Source organism: Giraffa tippelskirchi, chromosome 10 (genome assembly GCF_054371585.1).
Source record: "Giraffa tippelskirchi isolate mGirTip1 chromosome 10, T2T-mGirTip1v1.2.pri, whole genome shotgun sequence".
Taxonomy (NCBI): Eukaryota; Metazoa; Chordata; class Mammalia; order Artiodactyla; family Giraffidae; genus Giraffa; species Giraffa tippelskirchi.
The window spans coordinates 111,929,809-111,952,994 of NC_137284.1; the positions used below are offsets into that span (position 1 = coordinate 111,929,809).

General features: G+C 42.2%; 2 protein-coding genes across 9 annotated transcripts in view; one reads left to right on the top strand and one right to left on the bottom strand.

The window, feature by feature from the left end:
* LOC145522474 (uncharacterized) overlaps nucleotides 1–23,186 on the top strand; it is a 257,684-nt gene that overhangs the window by 155,318 nt on the left and 79,180 nt on the right. The gene's annotated exons all lie outside the window — the stretch shown is intronic.
* The window catches only part of CHN2 (chimerin 2), a 331,489-nt gene that overhangs the window by 25,579 nt on the left and 282,724 nt on the right, over nucleotides 1–23,186 (bottom strand). For 4 of the 8 annotated variants that reach the window (XM_081534856.1, XM_081534853.1, XM_081534854.1 and 1 more), the window contains exon 1: nucleotides 16,576–16,821. In XM_081534856.1, coding sequence (XP_081390982.1) covers nucleotides 16,576–16,821 — 246 coding nt within the window. Of the gene's footprint in view, nucleotides 1–16,575; nucleotides 16,822–23,186 lie in introns of those variants that run through there. The other 4 variants (XM_081534849.1, XM_081534848.1, XM_081534855.1 and 1 more) reach the window with 2 other exon arrangements.

Consider the following 23,186-nt stretch of genomic DNA (forward strand, 5'->3'; position numbering starts at 1 on the left):
AGAAAGATTTAGGAAAGGCCCCCGTGTTATCCAAGACAGCCAGGAAGTCCTCTTTTGAAAGGGTGACCTCAAATTGCTTGAAGGAAGAGAAGAAGCCAGTCTGGTGGGGGCTTTGAAGGGAGCATTTCAGGCAGAAGGAATCTATGGAGGCCCTACAGGAGCAAAAAATCTCGGTGTGACCAAAGAATTAGAAGGTCAGGGTGGCCAGAACACCAGAATGAAGGGGAGAGGAACTGGGATGAGGTTGAAAGTAGGACAGCACCTTTAAGGTTTTATTAATGAGCGTGGATTTGGTTGTGATCAAGTACAACAGGAAGTTCTTGGAGGACTTCAAGTAGGACGATGATTTTTTTAAAAAAGATGTTCTGACCACAGTGTTGAAAATGGAAGGGAGAGTATTAATAGTAGAAACGATTCAGCAACTAGGTAGTAGTTATCAGTTGAGAAACGATAGAGGCAATGACCAGGATGTTGGAGGTAGAGATGGGAAGTGAATGTATTTGAGATCTATTTTGAAGTTAGAATTTAAAGGACTTGATTGTAGAATAAACGTGGGTCTTTGAAGGAGAGGGTAATCAAGAGTGACTCCTAGATTCTCGTTTTTAGAAAGCAGGTAGATAGTGATGCCACTTGCTGAGATATGGAAGACATTCTTTTGGGAGAAATTCAAGAATTCAGTTTTGAGCAGTGAAAGGTTAAATGCTGCTTAGATTCCAAATGATAGAATTAAGCAGGAATTTACACTGAATTCCACAGCTAACAGGAGGAGGAATTGGAGGTCTACATTTGGCCATCCTTGACAAATATAAAATTGTGTGAATGGGGAAGATAAAACCTCTTAGAGATAGTAGAAAATGAAGAAAATAGAGCCCAATTCCAAGCCCTTGGTGCTCCAGCATTTGGAGAGAACCAAGAGAGTAAAGTGGTTCAAAAGTCAAGAGGTGAAGCGTGTTTTTGGGAAGGAGTGGCCAATTCCAGGTTGAATGCAGGAAAGAGGTCCAGTTAATTGGGGGCTCAACTGTGACTCAGACACATGGAAGTCATTGGCAACCTTGACAAAAGAAGTCTCTGGATCATTGAGGGCAGAAGTCATTCTTGAGGGAACTGGGAGGCATGGAAGGAGAAAAATGTAGAGGCAAATTCATCAAGAAGTTTGGCTGTGATGTCCAGCAGAGCAACAAGAGAGCTCCAGGGAGGTAAGGAATGGGCCCTGGGAGGACTTTTTAAAAATAAAAGACGGGAGACATTCAGTTCAGTTCAGTTCAGTCACTCAGTCATGTCCAACTCTTTGCAACCCCATGGACTGCAGCACACCATGCTTCCCTGTCCATCACCAACTCCTGGGGCTTACTCAAACTCATGTCCATTCAGTCAGAGATGCCATCCAACCATCTCATCCTCTGTTGTCCCTTTCGCCTTCTGCCTTCAATCTTTCCCAGCATCAGGGTCTTTTCAAAAGAGTCAGTTTTTCGCCTCAGGTGGGCAAAGTATTTGAGTTTCAGCTTCAGCATCAGTCCTTCCAATGAATATTCAGGACTGATTTCCTTTAGGATAGACTGGTTAGATCTCCTTGCTGTCCAAAGGACTCTCAAGAGTCTTCTCCAACACCACAGTTCAAAAGCATCAATTCTTCAGTGCTTAGCTTTCTTTATAGTCCAACTCTTACATCCATACATGACTACAGGAAAAACCATAGCTTTGACTAAAGGGACCTTTGTTGGCAAAGTAATGTCTCTGCTTTTTAATATGCTATCTAGGTTGGTCATAACTTTTCTTCCAAGGAGCAAGCGTCTTTTAATTTCATGGCTGCAGTCACCATCTGCAGTGATTTTGGAGCCCGAAAAAATAAAGTCTCTCACTGTTTCCATTGTTCCCCATCTATTTGCCATGAAGTGATGGGACCGGATGCAATGGTCTTAATTTTCTGACTGTTGAGTTTTAAGCCAGCTTTTTCACTCTCCTCTTTCACTTTCATCAAGAGGCTCTTTAGTTCTTCTTCACTTTCTGCCATAAGGGTGGTGTCATCTGCATATCTGAGGTTATTGATATTTCTCCTGGCAATCTTGATTCCAGCTTGTGCTTCATCCAGTCCAGCATTTCTCATGATGTACTCTGCATATAAGTTAAATAAGCAGGGTGACAAATATACAGCCTTGACATACTCCTTTCCCAATTTGGAACCAGTCTGTTGTTCCATGTCCAGTTTTAACTGTTGCTTCTTGACTTGCATATAGATTTCTCAGGAGGCAGGTGAGATGGTCTGGTATTCCCATATCTTGAAGAATTTTCCACAGTTTGTTGTGATCCACACAGTCAAAGGCTTTGGCATAGTCAATAAAGCAGAAATAGATGTTTTTCTGGAACTCTCTTGCTTTTTCTGTGATCAAACAGATGTAGGCAATTTGATCTCTGGTTCCTCTGCCTTTTCTAAATCCAGCTTGAACATCTGGAAGTTCACGGTTCATGTACTGTTGAAGCCTGGCTTGGAGAATTTTGAGCATTACTTTGCTAGTGTGTGAGATGAGTGCAATTGTGTGGTAGTTTGAGCATACTTTAGCATTGCCTTTGTTTGGGATTGGAATGAAAACTGACCTTTTCCAGTCCTGTTGGCCACTGCTGAGTTTTCCAAATTTGCTGACATATTGAGTGCAGCACTTTCACAGCACCATCTTTTAGGATTTGAAATAGCTCAACTAGAATTCCATCACCTCCACTAGCTTTGTTCATATTGATGCTTCCTAAGGCCCACTTGACTGTGGGAGACATTTGGATATATTAATTTGTTAATGAGATTGATATGATAGGTAGAAGAGATTGAAGATGCAGAAAGGAAAGAAGCAAAAGAATGATGATCCTGAAAAGCTGAGAGATGATGGGATTAAGGGCATATATATAAGCAACATTCAAACAGAGAAACAGTTGAGATCTTTCCAGAATTCCTAAGAGACACAAAATCTTCAGGTTAAAAAAACTGAAATGCGTCTCAAACTTGATGAATAAAAAATAATTTAGACCTATATAGATGAGAGTGGAAGTGCAGAACACTAAACAGACAAGCAAAATCCTCAAAAACAGGTTACCTGTGAAAGGACAGTAATTAGGATGAAAACAGAATTCTCCTCAGCAAAAAGAGAAAAGTAAATTACAGAGTCATTTCATCAAAGTCCTCAGAGAAAATTATTGTCAACCTAACTTCTATACACAGCCAATTACCATTCAAAAGCAAGGGTGAAATAAAGGTATTTTCAGGCAAATGCCAAGAGTTTCCACTCACAGATCCTCACTCAAAGATATACCTAGGGATTATATTATTCTGTAAGAAGCACATTGAACCTAGCGGGAAAGGACAGGATTCAAGCAGCCACAGTAAGCAAGAAAACTGGGAAACATGGGCCAATATAATCAAGTCTCTCTGTAAAAACAATAACAAGATGACTAATTTTAGAGGACTTAAAAACAGGTTGAAAAAAATGACATGGAAGATTCAAACAGTAAAACAAAGAAACAAAAAAGGTTATTGTAGAATATAATGAAATAGAACGAAACATTTTCAAAAGGATTAAAAAAACTAAAAGGTGATTTTTTAAAAAGTTTTACAAAATAGGCAAACCTTAGGGAATTGATCAAGATAAAAGGCACAAACAATAAAGGGGAGGATATAATTGACGATGCTGTAATGATGTAAAACAAAACCTTGAGAACTTTCTACCCACAAAATTAAAAGTTATGTGAAATGGATAATTGATTAGAGAATATAAGTTATCAAAAATGACTCAAAATAATATAAAAATCCTAAATTCACTTATACCTAATAAATAATTAAATCTAATAGCCACTGATTCCAAATAATCTTGTTAGATTTAACCAACTTTTAAAAAACAATTTCTAGCCAATACAGACTACTACAGAGGAAAAAAAAGTTCCACAGTTCACTTAATGAAGCTAATATAATCTTGACTCAAAAACCATACAAGAATGATACATAAAAGTAAAATTATACATCTATTCAATTATGAACATAAATGTAAAAATCTTTTAAAAATCCTCCTGAATGTAGCATTATGTTTAAATGTCATGACCAAGGGAGGGCTTGTTTCAGGGACTTAAGGTAGTTGATGTGTTATTAGAATTCATAAGAATAACAAGAGAGAGAAAGCAAAAAATCATTTTAAAAATTAGAATATCAACAGTTAACAAAATTCAATACCTGTTCATAGTAATAGCACTTAGCATACTAGGAAAACAGGGAACTCTTCTAAAAATGGTTGATTAAAGATGTCTATGATATGCACATGACAAACATTACATTTAAAGGTAAAACATCAGAATAATTTCCTTAAGAGTCAGTAGAAAGATAGGGCTGCATGCTATAAAAGCTTCTCTTGGGCATTATCCTGCTGAGTTTTAGCCAGAGTACTAAAATAAGACAAAGAAATATACCATATGTAATTGGAAGAAAGAACAAGGCTATCAAGTTTACTTAATATAAGAGCAATAACAAGAAATCAGTATATATGAACAGTTACTCGTTTTGTTAAATCATAAAAATTAAAGACTCCATTCACAGCATCAGGAATAATATAAAACAACTATAAAATAATAACATAAGTAAGGAGATATACAATGCTCAATACTATAAATATATCAATTATTTTCCAAATGAAGCTTTAAATCCAATGCAGTTTCAACAAAGTCTGCAGAGCAACTTGGCCTTGCTCTGCAGAGCATCCCTGGCCTTTACCTAATAGATGCCAGTAGCAACTCCTCCGGAGAAGGCAATGGCACCCCACTCCAGTACTCTTGCCTGGAAAATCCCATGGACAGGGGAGCCTGGCAGGCTGCAGTCCATGGGGTCGCTAAGAGTCGGACACGACTGAGCGACTTCACTTTCACTTTTCCCTTTCATGCACTGGAGAAGGAAATGGCAACCCGCTCCAGTATTTTTGCCTGAAGAATCCCAGGGACGGCGGAGCCTGGTGGGCTGCCGTCTATGGGGTCACACAGAGTCGGACACAACTGAAGCAACTTGACAGCAGCAGCAGCAACAACTCCTCAGTTGGACCAACCACAGATGTCTCCAGATAGTGCCACATATGCTCTTGAGGACAAAGTAACCCTGTTAGAGAGTTGTGGGTACAGACTAAAACCATATCACCTCAGCTTGTCATTTTTATTACTGATAACTTTATTCTTATACTTTTATTTGAAAAGGACTCATGGATCAAAGGCAGTTTTTTCTTAACTGCTTTCCCCCAAATTGATAAGATGACCCTACAACCTACATGGAAGAATAGAACAGTAGGAAATAGCCATGATAATTTTAAATAAGTAAAAGAATGTAAGAAGATATATTCAACTGTATTTCAAGACTCCTATAGTTAAAAAAAGTAAAGCACCATGCAGCATCATGCAGTATAAACAAACCAGTGGAACAGAGAGGAAATGACAGAAACCAAATTACACATATTTGGAGACTTGGTATTTCTCAGAAATGGCATTACACATGAGTAGGGGAAGGATGTCAGAGAGAGGAATTATTTCCCAGTTCATCCACCTATTCACCTACTCATTATTTATTCATTTATTTGATACTTAACTGCTGATTGCCTACTTTGAACCTGGTACTGTACTAGTCCTTGGAAATACAAAGTAAAAATAGATCAGAGGAACAGAGACCTTCCTGCACTCAAGGATTTCACCTACAAGAATAATCAGGCAACATAAATAAGTATCTTGTGGTAGTATACTGTGCGAGAGTAATAAATTCTTCCTGAGAAGGCTGGGGAAAATGATATTTGAATTGGATTTTGAAGGATGGATAGGAGTTCACTAGACTGGGCTGATGGGACACTGATGATGTTGACTGGGGAGGCAGATAACTTGGGGAGAACAGTCCAAGAAGAGGAAACAGCACAACTAAAGGCCAGTGAAGGTGAGTTTGACTTTATAAAGGCATTCTTTACTTGTAGGTCATGCAAGAAAAAAAATAGGGAGTGAAAAATTCTTATCTGGAACACCTCCCATAGTTGAAGAAATCACATGGGAAATAACTACACACCTTAGGATAAAAATAAAAATGCAATATTTAGGAATTGGGAGAGTAGCTATTATATAGTGTTTACTATCCATTGACAAGATGGAAACTAGTTGACTGAATGCTTCAGGAAGTCCAGGCACGCTAATCATAGATTTTCTAAAATTTTTGCCATATTTAAAAAATAATTATTCAACAACATCCTTTCCCATCAATGATGTATCCCCACTGCCTTCCGTCCCATTTCTTCAGTCAAACAAATGCAGGCAGGCACTTCTGAATGACGAATAGCTCTATTTATTGTCCCCACAAATACACATTCCCCAGAAATCGGCAAAATGGTGACAGAAGGGAATGTAAAGTTAGTTAAACATTATTTTAGGCCCACTGCCTAATTTCCTCTTTGTGATGGGCTGTTGTTTATTTTCATGGCGGATAGATTGTTCGGTTTTCTTTTGGGTTCACAAGGACAATCTCTAGACAGTAGGCTACATGTAAATGCTGAGGGTATGCTCTCTGGACTCCTCTAATTTGGGATTGAATTATGATTTTTATTCTCCCATTGAAATGCCCCATATCTTGAAAAGTCAGTGATTAGCTTTTTCCATTCTCTGAACAATATTGATTTTCAAGAATATCTTTTCAGAAAAAAAGAATATTTTGCAAACTTTAGGGCAGTAACTAAAATACCCTAGACAGGAAGAAAATACCCCAGACAGGAAGAATGTCTGTCCAAGACTATTATACTAGGCCTGGTCTGCCTGGAATTCAAAAACCACACCAAACAGAAAAAGATGATATTATAGGAGATAAGGTCTGTTTGACAAATAGCCCAGGAATAGCCACCCAGTAAAAACAAGAGCAAGGAGAGTTGTCAAGAAAAATCTCAGGCATTTAGTGAGTATCCCCTGACTTGGCTCTTTCTCAATGAGCAGGATGTTATTTGTCTCATATCTGCTGAATCTGGAAAACAGTATTCCCTGGTGATTTCATAACAAGTCTGTTTTGATGGGTCAGTGTAGACACCGCCCAAGTGTATAACCAGCTCAGCCCAGTTCTAGACCATAAGAAACAGAAAGTGCTATTCATGATGTACTACAGTTGAGAAATTTTGCTTTTCCTTATCAGTACACATCAGGGTCTCTCAACCTTGGCTCTACCAACATTTGGGGCTGGTAAGTCTTCGTGCACTGTTGGGTGGTCAACAGCATCCCTGGCCTTTACCTAATAGATGCCAATAGCAACTCCTCCGGAGAAGGCAATGGCACCCCACTCCAGTACTCTTGCCTGGAAAATCCCATGGACAGGGGAGCCTGGCAGGCTGCAGTCCATGGGGTCGCTAAGAGTCGGATACGACTGAGCGACTTCACTTTCACTTTTCCCTTTCATGCACTGGAGAAGGAAATGGCAACCCGCTCCAGTATTCTTGCCTGAAGAATCCCAGGGACGGCGGAGCCTGGTGGGCTGCCGTCTATGGGGTCACACAGAGTCGGACACAACTGAAGCAACTTGACAGCAGCAGCAGCAACAACTCCTCAGTTGGACCAACCACAGATGTCTCCAGATAGTGCCACATATGCTCTTGAGGACAAAGTAACCCTGTTAGAGAGTTGTGGGTACAGACTAAAACCATATCACCTCAGTTTGTCATTTTTATTACTGATAACTTTATTCTTATACTTTTATTTGAAAAGGACTCATGGATCAAAGGCAGTTTTTTCTTAACTGCTTTATATGCATAGAAGAGGGGGCTGGGAGACTAAAGTCACTTCCAGCTACAAGTCTCTGGACCTGGGGCTCTTCTAGTTGAGCTTTGGCCCCAGAGTTCCCTGGGGCTGGAGGACAGGCAGCTTGTCCATGGTCACCCAGACGGTCAGCAGCACTTGCCTCCCACTCTCAGCCGAGGGTTTTTCCTATAATCGACTGCATTTCCCATCATCATGTGACACTGAACTTGTATGAGAAATTAGGTGAAATTTTGGACTTTTCCCTCTTGCACTATCAGATGAAATACTGGCCTTGAAGTGAACCTTTTCAGATGCAGGAAAATAGCCAAGGGGAATCACTGGGGCTGTGACCAAAGACTCTGGGTTTTCCTGCAAGGCCAGCTGAGCAGATGCAGGGGGACAGCTGGGTTTCTCCACCACTGAGCCCCCAGATGCATCCATTCAGCAGCTGTTCTAATACATTTGAAACAGGATTTTCATTTCTAAAACATTGATTGTTGCCATAAAACTTTTGGGGAGTCTCCCCATTGATATGGTGAGATATCCTTGTGCCAGCTGACTTCTTCTCAGGTTGATGAAGGCATCTGTACCCGCATCCTTTGATGTGGTTTTGATCCTTTTCTGCTCAAAGCCTACCAGGTCCTCCATTGTCGATTGCAAGTTTTTTTCAGCCTTGGCACTACTGACATTGGAGCCAATAACCCTTTGTGGTGGGGACTGTCCTGGCCCTTGTAGCATGTTTAGCAGCATCTCTGGCCTCTGCTAGACTCCAGTCACGAGAATGAGAAATGTCTCCAGGCACTGCCAGATGTCCCCTGGGAGCACCACTGCCTTGTTTGAGAACCACCTAGCAAAGGAAGAGCTCACATTCTTATGTCACCACCATCTTTCTGATACGTGGCAGTGCCTGGCACATACTTGGCCCTCAGTCTGTATTTGCTGAATTAAAAAAAAGTGTCTAAATAGTTACTTCTTCTTAGAACATTTAGTTATTTAGGATAGTCCCTTTGAATGATACGTTCTTGGCATAAAACAAACTCAATATAAAATTAATAACTGAGCATTATATATGGGCCAGACTTGTTAATAAATAATTTAAAGCAGTAGAACATCTTGGCCAAGCCACTTCCCTGGTGTGGGGCCTACGTAAGGAGTCTCTGTTGGATTTGCTGTCAAAGACTATTTTCTTTGCAGCAGGCTCTGCTGGTTTATAAAGGATTTACAATGACAGGATCCCAATATTTACATAAAATCATGTCAAGGAGGTATAAGATAAGGTTTAAGTTAGACTCTGCCAGTCAGAGCACTCACCTATGTGAGAACCTTGTCCAAAAACTTTTCCTCAACTTGGACAAAATCCCATGAATGAAATTCCATTGGGAAAAGGCATTATGCTGTTGGTCTCAAAAGGACTATTTAAAACATGACTACTGGCACTTTCCTGGTGGTCCAGTGGTTAAGACTTCACCTTCCAATGCAAGGGGTGCAGGTTCAATACCACATGCCTCATGGCCAAAAATGCAAAACATAAATCAGAAGTAATATTGTAACAAAAATTCAATAAAGACTTTAAAATAAAATATATACTTAAAAAAATAAAAAATAAATAAAAACAGATTACTAGACTAAATAAGCTGTCATTTTCAAGAACAAGCCCTTTTAAAACCAAGCATCTACTACCTGTAAAGTAACAGTAAATCTTGGTGAATCACAGAAGAAAGGGTTTCCATGCAACCTACCAGGTTGGTTTGACAGGTGCTATTTCAAATGAATCATAATGTGTAGCCTATCTGTAGAATGCAAAGCCTGGCGATGAACTGGGGAAGGAGAAGCTAAGATCTAGAAACTAAGGCTGGTAGGTCTTAACAGGTGGTTCCATGAAGTGACTCAGCAGACAGGAACAACAGGAGGCAGGCAAGAACTAATCCAGGGGTAAAGGGTAGAGAGTTTGCCAGACACAAACCTCATTTACTTCATAGGTTCACTGAAGGCTAGTCCTATTAATAGCTCCAAAATGGCACAACAGCAATGGGTATACTTCATAAAAGATGGAACCAAAAGTATAGGTGACAAGGGTAACTTGTGCTACAGAGCACCTAGGCTGGCAGATAATATTAAATAATAACATCGAAGCTCAGGACAGCTTCATGACTTCCTTCAAGCAGAACCCAATGGAAAGAGTTGGACTTTGTTATGAAGCTTGAAGTGGAATTCTTCAAAACAAGGAGGAAAGGATTACAGCTGACATCTCCAGGCCTTCTACCTGGAAGGATTCCTTTCTTTCACATATAACCTGGATACCACCCATCCTCCAGATATCCTATAGCCACATTCATGTATTTACATGGGGGTGGGGGGTTTGACCTCCATGGCCAAATTTACCTGACCAAAGCAGACACTTGGTCCAAGTCAGGCTAGTCTGATTCTTTCTCTATGGAAATTTAGAATTGGGATTTTGTGGTTGGTCTTTGTAATACATAAACCAGAGAGTTACCATCAGCCATACTATGCAGACCATATATACTAAGATGTTTTTGTGCAGGGAGAGAATAATGAAGCTGATATACGGAGTGTAGAAAGCAATGAAGGGATGGGAAGGGAGAAGGAGAGAAAGGAAGGAAGAGAGGGAAGGAGGGGGCAGAGAAGCTGATCCCAGGTATACCCCTAGTTCCTGCTTCCTCCTTGCCTAGTTCTAAACAGTCCCTGGGGGCTCTATGAGACTTGCCTATTTCACTTAAGGTGGTATCCAGGGGTTCTAAAAATTATAACGGCCAGACAATTGTAGGAAGTAGATTGAAAGTAAAAGTTGCTCAGTCATGTCTGACTCTTTGCAACCCCATGAACTACACAGTCCATGGAATTCTCCAGGCCAGAATACTGGAGTGGGTAGCCTTTCCCTTCTCCAGGGAATCTTCCCAACCCAGGAATTGAACTGGGGTCTCCTGCATTGCAGGTGGATTTTTTACCAGCTGAGCCACAGGGGAAGTCCAAGAATACTGGAGTGGGTAGCTTATCCCTTCTCCAGCGGATCTTCCTGACCCAGGAATTGAACTGGGGTCTCCTGCATTGCAGGCAAATTTTTTTACCAACTGAGCTAATCAGGGAAGCCCTAGGAACTAGATTAAAATGATGCAGCTTCATAGCCCTCTTGGAGCAGAAGCCATATTTTCTTCATAAAGTCTAGTATTTCCAAGCCTACTTATTAAGTCTCATGTTGAGTTCCTTGTTTTATATTCAAGGTGATGAAGCTTGCCTTCCCTTTGAATTGTTCCTTCCAGACTTGCTTCTGCCAAAACAGCCTTTTCTGATTATAAAACAAAAGAAACAAAACTCACAACTGTTTCTGAAGCCATTGTCTGCCTGTGACAAAGTGCAGGTGCAAAATCCAACTGCCTTGTCCCCTAGGCGCACAGAAGCGGGACCAGGACAGTCGATGGGCCCCTGCACACCCATGAGAACACAGGGCAGGAAAAATACTGGGGAGAGAGGGCTGGCACATTTTATGAAGTCAGCAAGGATGAGGAAAAGAGGGGCTTGCATGTGGGGAGCAAAAGTGGCTAGTTCCAAAGCAAATGATCACTCCACTGATGAAAATGTGGAAACTGAGGACAGAGATAGAAACCGTCAAGGAGCCGCAGAACCCAAACAGGGAGATGGTGATGCTGCCACATCCTAGATGGGTGTCCCAGCTGTGGCACCAGGACACACTCTCAGCCTCCTGACCTTCTTGTCCTGGCGCCCAGGGTCTTAGAAGTGGGAGGCGTGTTTAGAAGGAGTGTGCTGCTTGAGCACACATATACGCACAGTGTACCATGAGAATAGGATGCTGCTGATGCAGCCTCGGCTGTGGAGTGTGGGGATGGAAAAGGGTAAGGTGGGCAACTATTTAACTTAAATCCAGACAAGGCCACTTTTGAGAGGCACCATACAGGAAGCTGGGACAGCAAGAATAAATCTGATCCTGGGTAGCTGGCATGGCCAGATCCTCTGACCATATGGGGAATGAGAACTGGCCTGACATGCCTGGATCCAGCCTCCATCTCCCGGGCACAGGTGGTGACCCTGGCATGGACCACTGCCCACTACCTGAAAGGAGTGGAGCACAACTAACATGAGCCCTGAATGAAAGAAAATTCTGGGGCAGGATGTGAGGAAGGAAAGTGCAAGCCTAGGTGAACAGGGTGGGGAGATGCCTGCTACACATGCTCTCCACATATTCACTGACAGTCCACTCTGGGCCAGGCCCTGATCAAGACACTGGGGTTTCTGCAGAAAGTAAAACAGACAAAATCTCTGTCTCCACCCCTTTCCCTCACCCAGGAAGGTGTTTCTCTCTGATAAGGGGAAAACACATCAATACATGTGTACTATGTTGGCTGGTGTTCAGTGATAGGGATGAAAGTAAAGTTGGCAGAGGGCTAGGAAAGGGACAGACAGGGGACAGAAGGGAAAATGAAGGGCAGATGGATGGGCAGGACTAGGGGAGGGGTGGGGAACACAGGTGAGGTTGGGGTGGGGTGGTCTGCTCTCCAATGTTTAGAACTTTTTGGACCTCTGCTCTCCATCCATATTCCATACAGGGAGAAAAGATGTCCCTCAAGTGGCCTAGGTAGAGAGAGCTTTCAGAAGGAGTGAGTGATGTACACACACATGCAGCCTTGGGAGGCTGAGAGCATGAGCCGGCTGAGTGGAAAAAGGGCCCCTGGGTCAGCAGTCTGTGACCATGCAACCCACCCCAGCTGACTCTCCAGGTGTTCAGTGAGTACCTCTGTCTCCTGGATCCTCTCTTTCCTGCACCCTGTTCGCCCCTGGCTCATTTCTGACTCCCAAGTTCTGATTCATGTCTTTGCACTGTCTGGAATGCTCTTTCAGTTTTTAATTACATCTCGTTGACCAGGGAAGAAGAAAGAGATGGTAAAAAAAAGTAAGAGGGACAAGAAGAAGTGAAGGTAGAATATAAGAAATACAGAGCCAGTTACACACCAAAATGCAAGGAAGATGAGAGACACAAAAAGATGAACAATAAAATAATAATACAAGGCAAGCTTACTGGGTACCAATGACCTTCAGTGATTTACAAGTATTCTTATTTATTTATTTATTTATTTTAATTGGAGGCTAATTACTTTCTAATATTGTGGGTTTTGCCATACATTGACATGAATCAGCCATGGGTGTACATGTGTCCCCCATCCTGAACACCCCTGCCAGTTCCCTTCCCATCCCATCCCTCAGGGTTGTCCCAGTGCACCGGCTTTGAGTGCCCTGTTTCAGGCATCTTAAACCTTATGGCACTCCCATTTTACAGATGAAGAAACTGAACCTCAGAGAATTAAGCTCTTTGCCAAAGAGCCTGTTGTGGCCAGTGGCACCAAGCTGGCCACAGCTACCTCATCATTATGCTAAGTGGGGAAAGAAAGACAGTTATCCAGACTGATGGGGTTGAGGGGTTCTTGAAGGTTTCAGAGCTCAGCCACAAGGTGTTCTTAGGGCAGACCCTCTAAAACAGAGCTATTCTACCTACTAGAGTGTGCCTCTTTCAGTCCAGTAGATAAACAGAGATGCAGACATAAAACATGTTAAATAACAGAATGCTTTCTCTCTTCATCAGACAGCTTTCATTGTAGAGAGGAGCCTATTAATTTCCTCATTCCTCCAACAAATACTCTTAGTTTCTAATATGTATAAATAATCCTGAGAATTTGACATTTAAATCAGCAACAAGCTCATTTGTATACATGTTGAAAAGTATGTAATTATTGCATGAAATGAGGAGCAACTTTAATTTGCTTCCAAAAGCTTTTGTTTCCAGAGCAGAATTTCAGTTTTTCCCAGGCACGCTTTGTCTGGAAATCAAGGGCAGTAGGTATGCCCTCAGGAGCACTGTTGGGAGCCTTCTCAAAGAAGGGAGTGGGAGGGGTTCCAACCTCAGCCAAGTCAGGAGTTTGTAGCCATTGCTGTTTTTAAAAATTGTTATTATTGAGACTTCCCTGGTGGTACAGTGGTTAAGACTCCATGCTGCCAATGCAGGGGCGATGGGTTCAATCCCTGGTGGGGGAACTAAGATGCTACACGGCAAGGCCAAAATACAAAAAAATTGCAATTATTGCATTATTTTTTAAAATTTGAAGTACAGTTGATTTACAAAGATGTCTTAGTTTCAGGTGTATGGCAAAGTGATTCTTTTCATTATAGGTTATCCATTCATTGCTTGTGATGAAGCTCCTGGGGAGAGTGAGGAAAGGGCTTTTCATTCAGGGAATAGTCCTGATGGGGGCAAAAAAATCTTGCTCTGAAGTGAGGCATCAAGATCTGCTGGCAGATTCGAGTCTCTGGTAGGAGGCCTCTCAATGAGAGTGCAGACAGGGCCTAGCAAAGCTTATTTGTTGATAAGCATGAGAATGTGATTACTTGTTCTTTTTAAACATTTACTCTATGCCAGACACATAATATCCTGAAATAATAACCCAACTTACAAATCAAGACAGTTTCAGAACAAAGCCTACTAGAGATGAATATAAATAAAAACTTACTGCAAAATTAAGATATAAAACAGATTCCAGGCAGATGTCAGGGGCCTTTGATAAGCACTGTCTTTCTTTGGTTAGGTCATGTTACTAAAACCTTACTGCTCTATTTATAGCAGGGACCTGCTTTTAAAATGTTCTTCTAAAGACCATGCAGAGTTCCCACCTAAAGCTGGTTGTGGGTGGGAGTGGGGGAGAGGAGAGGGCTGAATGAGGACGAAAGGGGCCAGGAGTGACAGAGGGAGCCACCTCCTCCTGCCCCAGCCTCTCATTCTTAAGGACAGTGGCACGAGCAGTACCATTGAAAGCCACAATCAACTGACCCAGCACTCAAGGGTCTGCTGTGTCTCAAAGATGTCTATTTAAAACACGGAAGAGAAACGGTCCTGTCTGGCTTGCATTCCCCTCTGACAACTCATCTGTTCTCTGTTTTCTTTTCTCTCAATAGTAGTAAGTTAGAAAAGATATTGTCAATAGATACAGACTTTTTAAACAAACATTTAAAAAGCTGTTAGTGTTTTCCAGTAATAATTAACATAGATCATGTTAGCAACAGAACTACTTGAGAAGATAAGGTTCAACTATCCTTTTGGTTTAAATGTTTTCATGTCCCATGCAGAGATCTAAGATTAAAAAAAGACTGAAATTAATTTTGAAGTATCAATCAACTAAATACACTTGTGTGTTCTTCGTACAAACTCAGACACAGTATCTATAGAGGGAAGCTATTCCATGCAAAAATATATTGCAATAGGGCAAAAGTCCAGCAGGATCTTAAAGCCAAAAGAATCAGAATTTTCAAGAGGGAGGAGAAAAAAATGGCAAGTCCAAGATCCATCCTCCCATTCATGGTAGTGAAAATACAGGAGGCAAAGGATCAGGGATTTCTGCCAGAAGTCAGAAAAATACTTTCTTAAAATTGAAAATAAAAATTAATTAGGGTAAAGATAGAAAAGAGAAAAAAGAAAAAAAACCCATAAATTAGACCTGTCACTATTCAGTGATGCCCCAATTAGAATTGTCACTACCCAGTGGTGGGAGAAATAACAAGACGCTTGGTGTGGATAAGGACCTATCTAATGCAATTCTTCACTCTCATGCTAAATACGGAGGGCTGGATAACTCCATGCCTCAGTTCAATTATAGCATGCAAATGTCTGAGCTCCTTGCTTTCTAAAAACAGAAGCAGGGCAAACAGACCAAACGAACACAAATGTATATTTAATAGACACACATCTATCTATATGAAGGATAGGAAAGAAACAGAATGAACTAGGTTTTCCTGGTCACTTCTGACAAATGGTTCTCCAGTTCCAAAAGTTTCTTGGGCTACTGACCCTAAAGGAAAAAGAATTTTAAAAAAGAACACAATTTACATTTAGCTGCTCCTGTCTCTTCTTCCTAGATCCTTCATCTCCATTCTTTCCAACTTCCACACTGTCAGCCCCTGTGTTGGGGTAAAACCTCTAACTCTGTCCTGTCTCTCCTGCACTCAAGGGCATCTCAAACCAGGCAATTTGGCATCAGAACCTCCTCCCAGCCCTTCTTGGAAAACACATGAGGGCAAAGGAAAACAGGCCATAATTTTCTGACGGCAGGCCGTTTCTCCAAGTGCTAGTCTGAAATGAAGATAGTGGTATTTCCAGTTTATAAATACACATGGGAAAATCCACTTAACCCCCCGCCAGCTCTTTGTATCTTTTTGTTTGGTCTGGTGAGCAAGACCAAGGCTGGGCAGAAGGAGTTGGCAAGGCTGCCAGGGTGCCCCCTGCACCTCGAGCACAAACAAAAGCTACTGGATGGTATCTCCCGTCATCATTTGCTTTCACAGCTGTCTACACATAAACCCAAAGAGTTAGCATCCCTGAGAACAAAAGACAAAACACAAAATGTGAAATGGGCAACTGTTTCCACTTGCTCACAGATAACAATATTCTTTACTGCTACTCCGAGTGGAAAAGTACCGCTTGATATTCACCAGATGACCTCTAAATGCCAAAGATTGGGCATGCTCTGTTTTTCTTTCACTGGACATGGGAATGTGGAGGGGAAATGGGCCGAATTCATCAGAACTCAGTTAACATACATAGAGGCGTTTCTGAGCATTAGCGTCAAGCAAACTGCTTTCTGAAACCTCCCGTTTGATTTGATTCAGAGCAAGTAACTCAACGTGGAGAGCAGATAACCTGCTGTCTCATGACTTTACCAAAGCCCAGACAGAAACCACGGTCTGGAGCTCTCCACCTGCCCTTTTATAACAGAAGAAAGGACGCAGAGGTTCGCTTACCTTAAAGTTGTGTGTCTTCTCATAGTTGAAGTGGTTGTCATTGTGTGTGAGGGCGGCCCTTCGGACCAGGGAGGAGATCTGTGGACAGGCAAAGAGTTTGAGAGGGGGCCAAAGAAAGGCGCCTTTGACTCCCACCTTCACCCCCAAGGCCACAGCCAGCAGCTCCTGGCGTTTTCTGCCTGGCTTAGGCTTCCGAACCACAGCACACTTCTTCTCATTCTCCAGCCACAGTTCCTCGGAGAACATAGTGACCGGACCCCAGATCTTTCTGTTTCCTCTGCGGAGCCTGGGCAGCGCAGCGCCGTCAGATTTTTTGAACCGCGGCTAATGTTAGGCAGCAGATTCGAGGCAGCTGCGTTCTGTCTGCAGAGGCCTGGGGCATGTGACCTGGAAGGGCCGGTTTGAGTGATGGAGAGGGCTCTGCATCTGAATAAGGACAGGCCTGTTTTGTTCTGTGTTAGTTATTAAGGCCGACGTGTGCCTGGAACAATAGCACACATTCATGAGCACAGCACCCCCAGAAGCTGTATCCAGTCAGCCCCTGAGGAATCAATGGAGGAGGCAGGGGCTGGCAGCTTTATTCCTCCTGCCGCAGCGCATTGCAAAGGAGAGACCTCAAATACTTGCTAGCATATTTCACACACACACACACACACACACACACACACACACACCCAACCAACTCTGATCTTCAAAGCCCAAGGCTGTATCCAATTATTCTGGGGCTCTGAACCCCATTCTGGGCTGAATTCCAGCAGATTAAACCTTTAAACCCTAATGACTGTTTAATCATATAGGGGATAAAGCCTGAGTCTCTTAAAAAAAAATCTGCCCTAGCACTTGAAAGCTTAATTTTTATTCTTATGCTTACATTAAATTAGAACAGTCTGACCACTGAATGGGGCATACAAGAACTGTATATAGCATTTCAGCTCTGGGATCTACAGTTACAAGTTTAAAATAAGAGAGAGGATGTCTTGCTCCAGGATACCCCCATCGTCCTCCCCAACCCACCACAAACAACCCCTCCCATACAAAGAAGACAGTATTCCTTAACTAAAACTAAAACATCATAGTTTTTTTTTTCTTTTAAATAAAACATTTTCAATGTTAATTCTGTTAGTATCCAAGCTAATGCCCTCCTGGCTCTTAAAAGCATCATCTGTTTGATGGTCTCTCTCCGGACCCTGGTTTTCTGGTTCCAGGTCTCTGCATTAATAGAAGTGAGGAAATCATTATCTCTTAATGAGTACTCCTAATCTGTTGGCAAAGTTTAATGCAGCTAATTCCAGACAATAAAATCAATGCTTTTGGAACTAGAAAGCAAGAACGTGGATGGCTGGACCATGATGCAGATGGGACTGTCTATGAATTTCATCCCATCCTCTATGTGGCCCCATATTCCAGCCCTTCCAAGCAGCCACGGGGAGAGTAACAAAACATCAATCTTTTCCTTGTGTAATTCTTTATTCCTGGCAATTAAACTCCAACTTGGTTCAGATGTCCTGCCTCTCATTTCACCTCCTTTTAACTTTTGATAATAATAACAATCAATTTTTATATTGGGCTTAGAACACATTAACTTGTTAAGCCAGACAAGAGTCAGAATGTGTTAAGTGCTGCTGCTGCTGCTGCTAAGTCGCTTCAGTCGTGTCCGACTCTGTGCGACCCCATAGACGGCAGCCGACCAGGCTCCCCCGTCCCTGGGATTCTCCAGGCAAGAACACTGGAGTGGGTTGCCATTTCCTTCTTCAATGCATGAAAGTGAAAAGTGAAAGTGAAGTCGCTCAGTCGTGTCCGACTCTTAGCGACCCCCTGGACTGCAGCCCACCAGGCCCCTCCGTCCATGGGATTTTCCAGGCAAGAGTACTGGAGTGGGGTGCCATTGCCTTCTCCGGTTAAGTGCACTGACTCATTTAATCTGCAGCTCATGTGTATGCAAAATAAGGCTATTATTCCCATTTTGCAGATGAGGAGATTAAGAGATATTTCAAGGACATGCAGCTAGTTTAGGCATCAGAGCCAGGACTAGAACCCAAAACATCTGCACCCAGCACCTGTGTTCTGAAGCCCATACCCTAGTACCTAGGTAGGCAGTGCAGTGCTGTGTCATCCACTGAGTCTTGCCAAATGCTTTATCTGAAATATTGGTCAAGTCTGCCCCCTCCTTACCATTCTTGTCCCATAATAACTCAGAGCCTAGATCTCTTTCCAGTCTACCTTACACACAGCTATCCAACAGTCTTCTTAGTCCACTCCACCTTTGCTCAGAAATGTCAGTGATTCCCCCCGGCTTGACTGCATCCTTGTATTGTGGGTTTTACATGAGCTCATCTCAACCTATCCATCTTATCTATTTCCCTATACTCCCCACCACAAATCCTACAAAACTTCTTCTCTGACATACTCAACTTTCCACCTTGGTAACCTGCTCTGTCTTTTAGCATTTTCCCGCACCATTTCCATGTTTACATATCTACCAACCTTCATATTCTAACTCAAATACCTCCCTCTCCAAAAAGACTTCTCCAAACTCCCTATTGGAGGCAAACACTGCTTTGGAATCCATAGTGTTTTTCTCACATTTTTCTTATTGCACTCAATCACTATCTTAGAGTGATTTTTAACAGGTCTTATGGTCTGCCATATTGAGAATCCACTGTGATACATTTTATGTCTGGTTCACTTATTTTTTCCTCCTACAAGAGTGTCTAATAAAATTCCTTTAGTAGGCGTTAAATAAGTTGTCAGAAAGCACCTATACATGTAGGAAACCAGAATAATGGAGGAAGGTATGCAAAAGTGGATGCATGGAGTGGGTCTCTTGCCTCATCCATCAACATGCTAGCTTCCAAGGGTGTAAACCCCCAGGGGTCTGCCCTCCTGATGGTCTCCACCAGATTCCTTAGCCCTCCTTCCTGTTGCCCAATCCTAGAGGACATCTGCCATGCACAGGAATTGAGTGAAGGTCTGGCATGCCTTTAACAGTCTTCTAGCCCTTAGCCTCGGAGAAGGCAATGGCAACCCACTCCAGTGTTCTTGCCTGGAGAATCCCAGGGATGGCGGAGCCTGCTGGGCTGCTGTCTATGGGGTCGCACAGAGTCGGACACGACTGAAGCGACTTAGCAGCAGCAGCAGTAGTCCTTAGCCTAAAGGCAAAAAGCCAGAGAGGAAGAAATAAGGGTCCCTTCTCTAAACTTCCCAGCTAGCAAATCAAGACAGAGCTTTTGACAGCAAGTCATTCTGTGTGAGCACATATTCTGTGATCCGAATTAGATTAATTATATGGATACATGGCTTTAGAATCTGAATAAAATAACTCTTTAAATGGAAAGTGGGCAAAAGGGGTCTCCTTTACCTTTTGGTGTGTGAATGGTTGAATACAAGCTTTAACATTTTTCTCATGTCTGTGCTTTTACTTTTAACAAGTACTTTTTATTTCTATCTGTGACAGGGATTTCTTTTTCAGATATCTGTTCAATAGAATTTACCCAAACACAAGACACATTCAGGCATGTAAACAGACACTGTTCACTTGAGATGCATCTTTATAGGGAACTGTTAAGGTTGGCATTTGAGCAAACATTATTCTGAGAAGTGTGGATGACCCCAGATCACCCTCATATTAAAGGAAAAATGCTTACAAAAGTCACTTGGTAAAAACTTCCCTCTTAAACAGCCCCACTACACAGAGTTCTTATCCAAGCTCCTCCAGGACCGCGGCTGGGTCTCTTCTGTATCCCCACAAAGTCTAACACATGTTCTCTAATACCCAGAGACAGGCTGGCCGTCTTTTTCTGACAAAAATTTCTATCTGACCTATTTTCATTTATATATTCATAAGAGAAAGTGCATGTCCCTACAATCTCTGTTTAAATCAGGGATAGTCTGGGCTTCCCTGGTGGTCAAGACGCCACACTTCCGATGCAGGGGGCTTGGGTTCAATCCCTGGTTGGGGAACTAAGATCCCCCCCACAAATGCTGTTAAATCAGGGATTGTCAACCTTGGAACCACTGACATTTGGGGTTGGATAATTCTTTGTTGTGGGGGCTGTCCTGTGCATTGTACAATATTTAGCAGCATCCCTGGCCGCTACCCACTAGATGCCAGTCACCTCCCGCCAATTGTGATATCACAAATCTCTCCAGACTGCCACATTTCTCCTCTGAGGAAAAACTGCCCCCAGTTGAGAATACAGGGGTTAGATTAATAACAAACATTTACAGTATACTTTCTCTGTGTCAGGTATTTAATATGCTAAGCACCTTGCATGCGTGCATGCTCAGTTGCTCAGTCATGTCCAACTCTTTGTAATCCCACGGACTGTAGCCCACCAGGCTCCTCTGTCCATGGGATTCTCCAGGCAAAAATACTGGAGTGGATTGCATTTTCTTTCTCCAGGGGATCTTCCCGACCCAGGGGTTGAAGCCACATCTCCTGGGTTGGCAGGCGGATTCTTTACCACTGAGCCACCTGGGCCCTTCTAAGCACTTTGTATAAATTGGTTTAAGTTTTATAACCCTCTGAGGTAGGTACTGTTATAATTATCTTCACTTTACAGATGAGGAAATGGGAACTGAGCATTTAAGTGACTTGCCCAAGGTCACACAGCTGATAAGTGGTAAAGCTGAGATTAGAACTCAGGCACAATGCCTAGGTCTATGCTTTTATTGTTGTTTTTTGTTCCCCAAAATCAGTTTATTTTTTATTGTGATAAAAGAAGCATAACAGCAAATCTACCATTTTAACAATTTAAAAGTATAATTCAGCAAATCAGTGGCATTACACACATTCACAATGTCCTGCAAGCATTACCACTATCTAGTTCCAGAACATTTCCATCATTCAAAATGAAACCTTTTACCCCATTAAGCAGTCACTCACCATTCCCTTCTCCCTCCAGCCTCTGGCAACCACTAATCTGCTTTCTCTATGGATCTGCCTATTCTGAATACTTCATATAAACAAAATATGCAATCTGTGGCCTTTCGTGTCTGACTTCTTACTTTTTATTGCTGAATAGTAATCCACTGTATGGATTAATATGGATGGTCCACATATTATTTATCCATTCTCCAGGGGATGTACATGTGGGTTGTTTTCACCTTTTGGCTACTGTGACTACTGCTGCTAAGAATATTCTTGAATGAGTTTTTTGTTTGAACACCTGTGCCAGTTCTTTTGGGTGTAACACTAAATCTATGCTTTTAACCACCCTCTAAACTGCCTCTCATCTAAATATTGTTCACATTTTGAAATATTCAGAAGCTAAAATGCCAGAATTACTGTCTTCCCCATGGTTAACCTATTAACAACTCCCAGGACTGGTGTTGCCTGGTCTGGTTTCACTGAGGAGACTTTTGCTCTCACTGGGGCCTCTGCTGAAGCAGACACAGCTTAAGATACTTCTGTTAGTAGGTGGGGCTATAAATAAATGGTGAAATAAGCTCACCACTTCCCTTTTCCTTTTTTTATAAATAACGGCTGGGATTCTATTTTCTGTGTATGGCCTCTCACTGCTCTTTGTCTCCGTGATGGGGATCTTGCACCCCAAGGAGGAGTCAGGTAACCAGAAGGCAGTGGAAGTCTGTCAGATGCAGACAAGGAAGAAGAATGAGGCACTGGGCAGGAAGACAAGGGGAGCGAAGCCGACTGGGGAGCATGTGCGGATAACATGCTCAGGGATGGTGGGAGAAAGAGGAAGCCTTTCCCTCTGCTCCGACTTTAGTAATCGAGCATCTTAAAAACATAGGGATCCCAGAAGCTCATTTAATCAAAGGCCCCTTCTCCACCTGGCTTCAGGCAGATCTGCATCTTGGCCTCTGGGGACCACAACATTCTGCCTTTTTAGTGCCAATTTCTAGAAAAGTTGATTTACATCAATCTGCAGTTCTTCTATAGGCACTGAGTAAATTTCTACAGTACATTTTAAGGAGGGCTTTTTGAAAATGTCATCATCAGTCCCAAGACAGTCTCTCCCCCACCTATTCCAATCCCAGTCCTACTCCTCCTGGCGCCCCACTAACTTCCATCTCGGGTCTGAGTCCCCCTAAGGGGCTGAAAGCCTGAGCTATACCCGTGTTACTAACACTACCCTGTAGATGCAGGCATCTGCTGCCTCATGGCAGTATATGAAATGAAAATCAGTATTACTGATGCTGGTGAGGATATCATGAGGACAGCTCACTAACAGAATGCTTCTGTTTGTAATAAGTGGCCCATTGCTGTGGAAAAAATGGTCAGTGTATGAAATGCCTCATGTACATTGATCCAATGATTCTATTTCTAGGATTCTATTAAGGAGGTCTTCAAACAAAGAATTAATAGATAGATAGATATCATAATAATAACAAGAAATGAGAAATGGCTTAAACATCGAAGATAGGGTAAGGTTAAATACATTGCAGTATAAACATGCAATAGAATATTAGGTAGATATTAACAAAGATGATTAAAATAACCTTTAGTGAAGAAGGGATATTCTCACCTAATGTAATGTTAGATGAGAAGTAGGTCATGAACCTAATATAGTATGACTTCAATCATGCAGAAAATACCAAAAACATATCAAAATATCTTCAACATACCAAATACGGGAGATAAGGCAAGA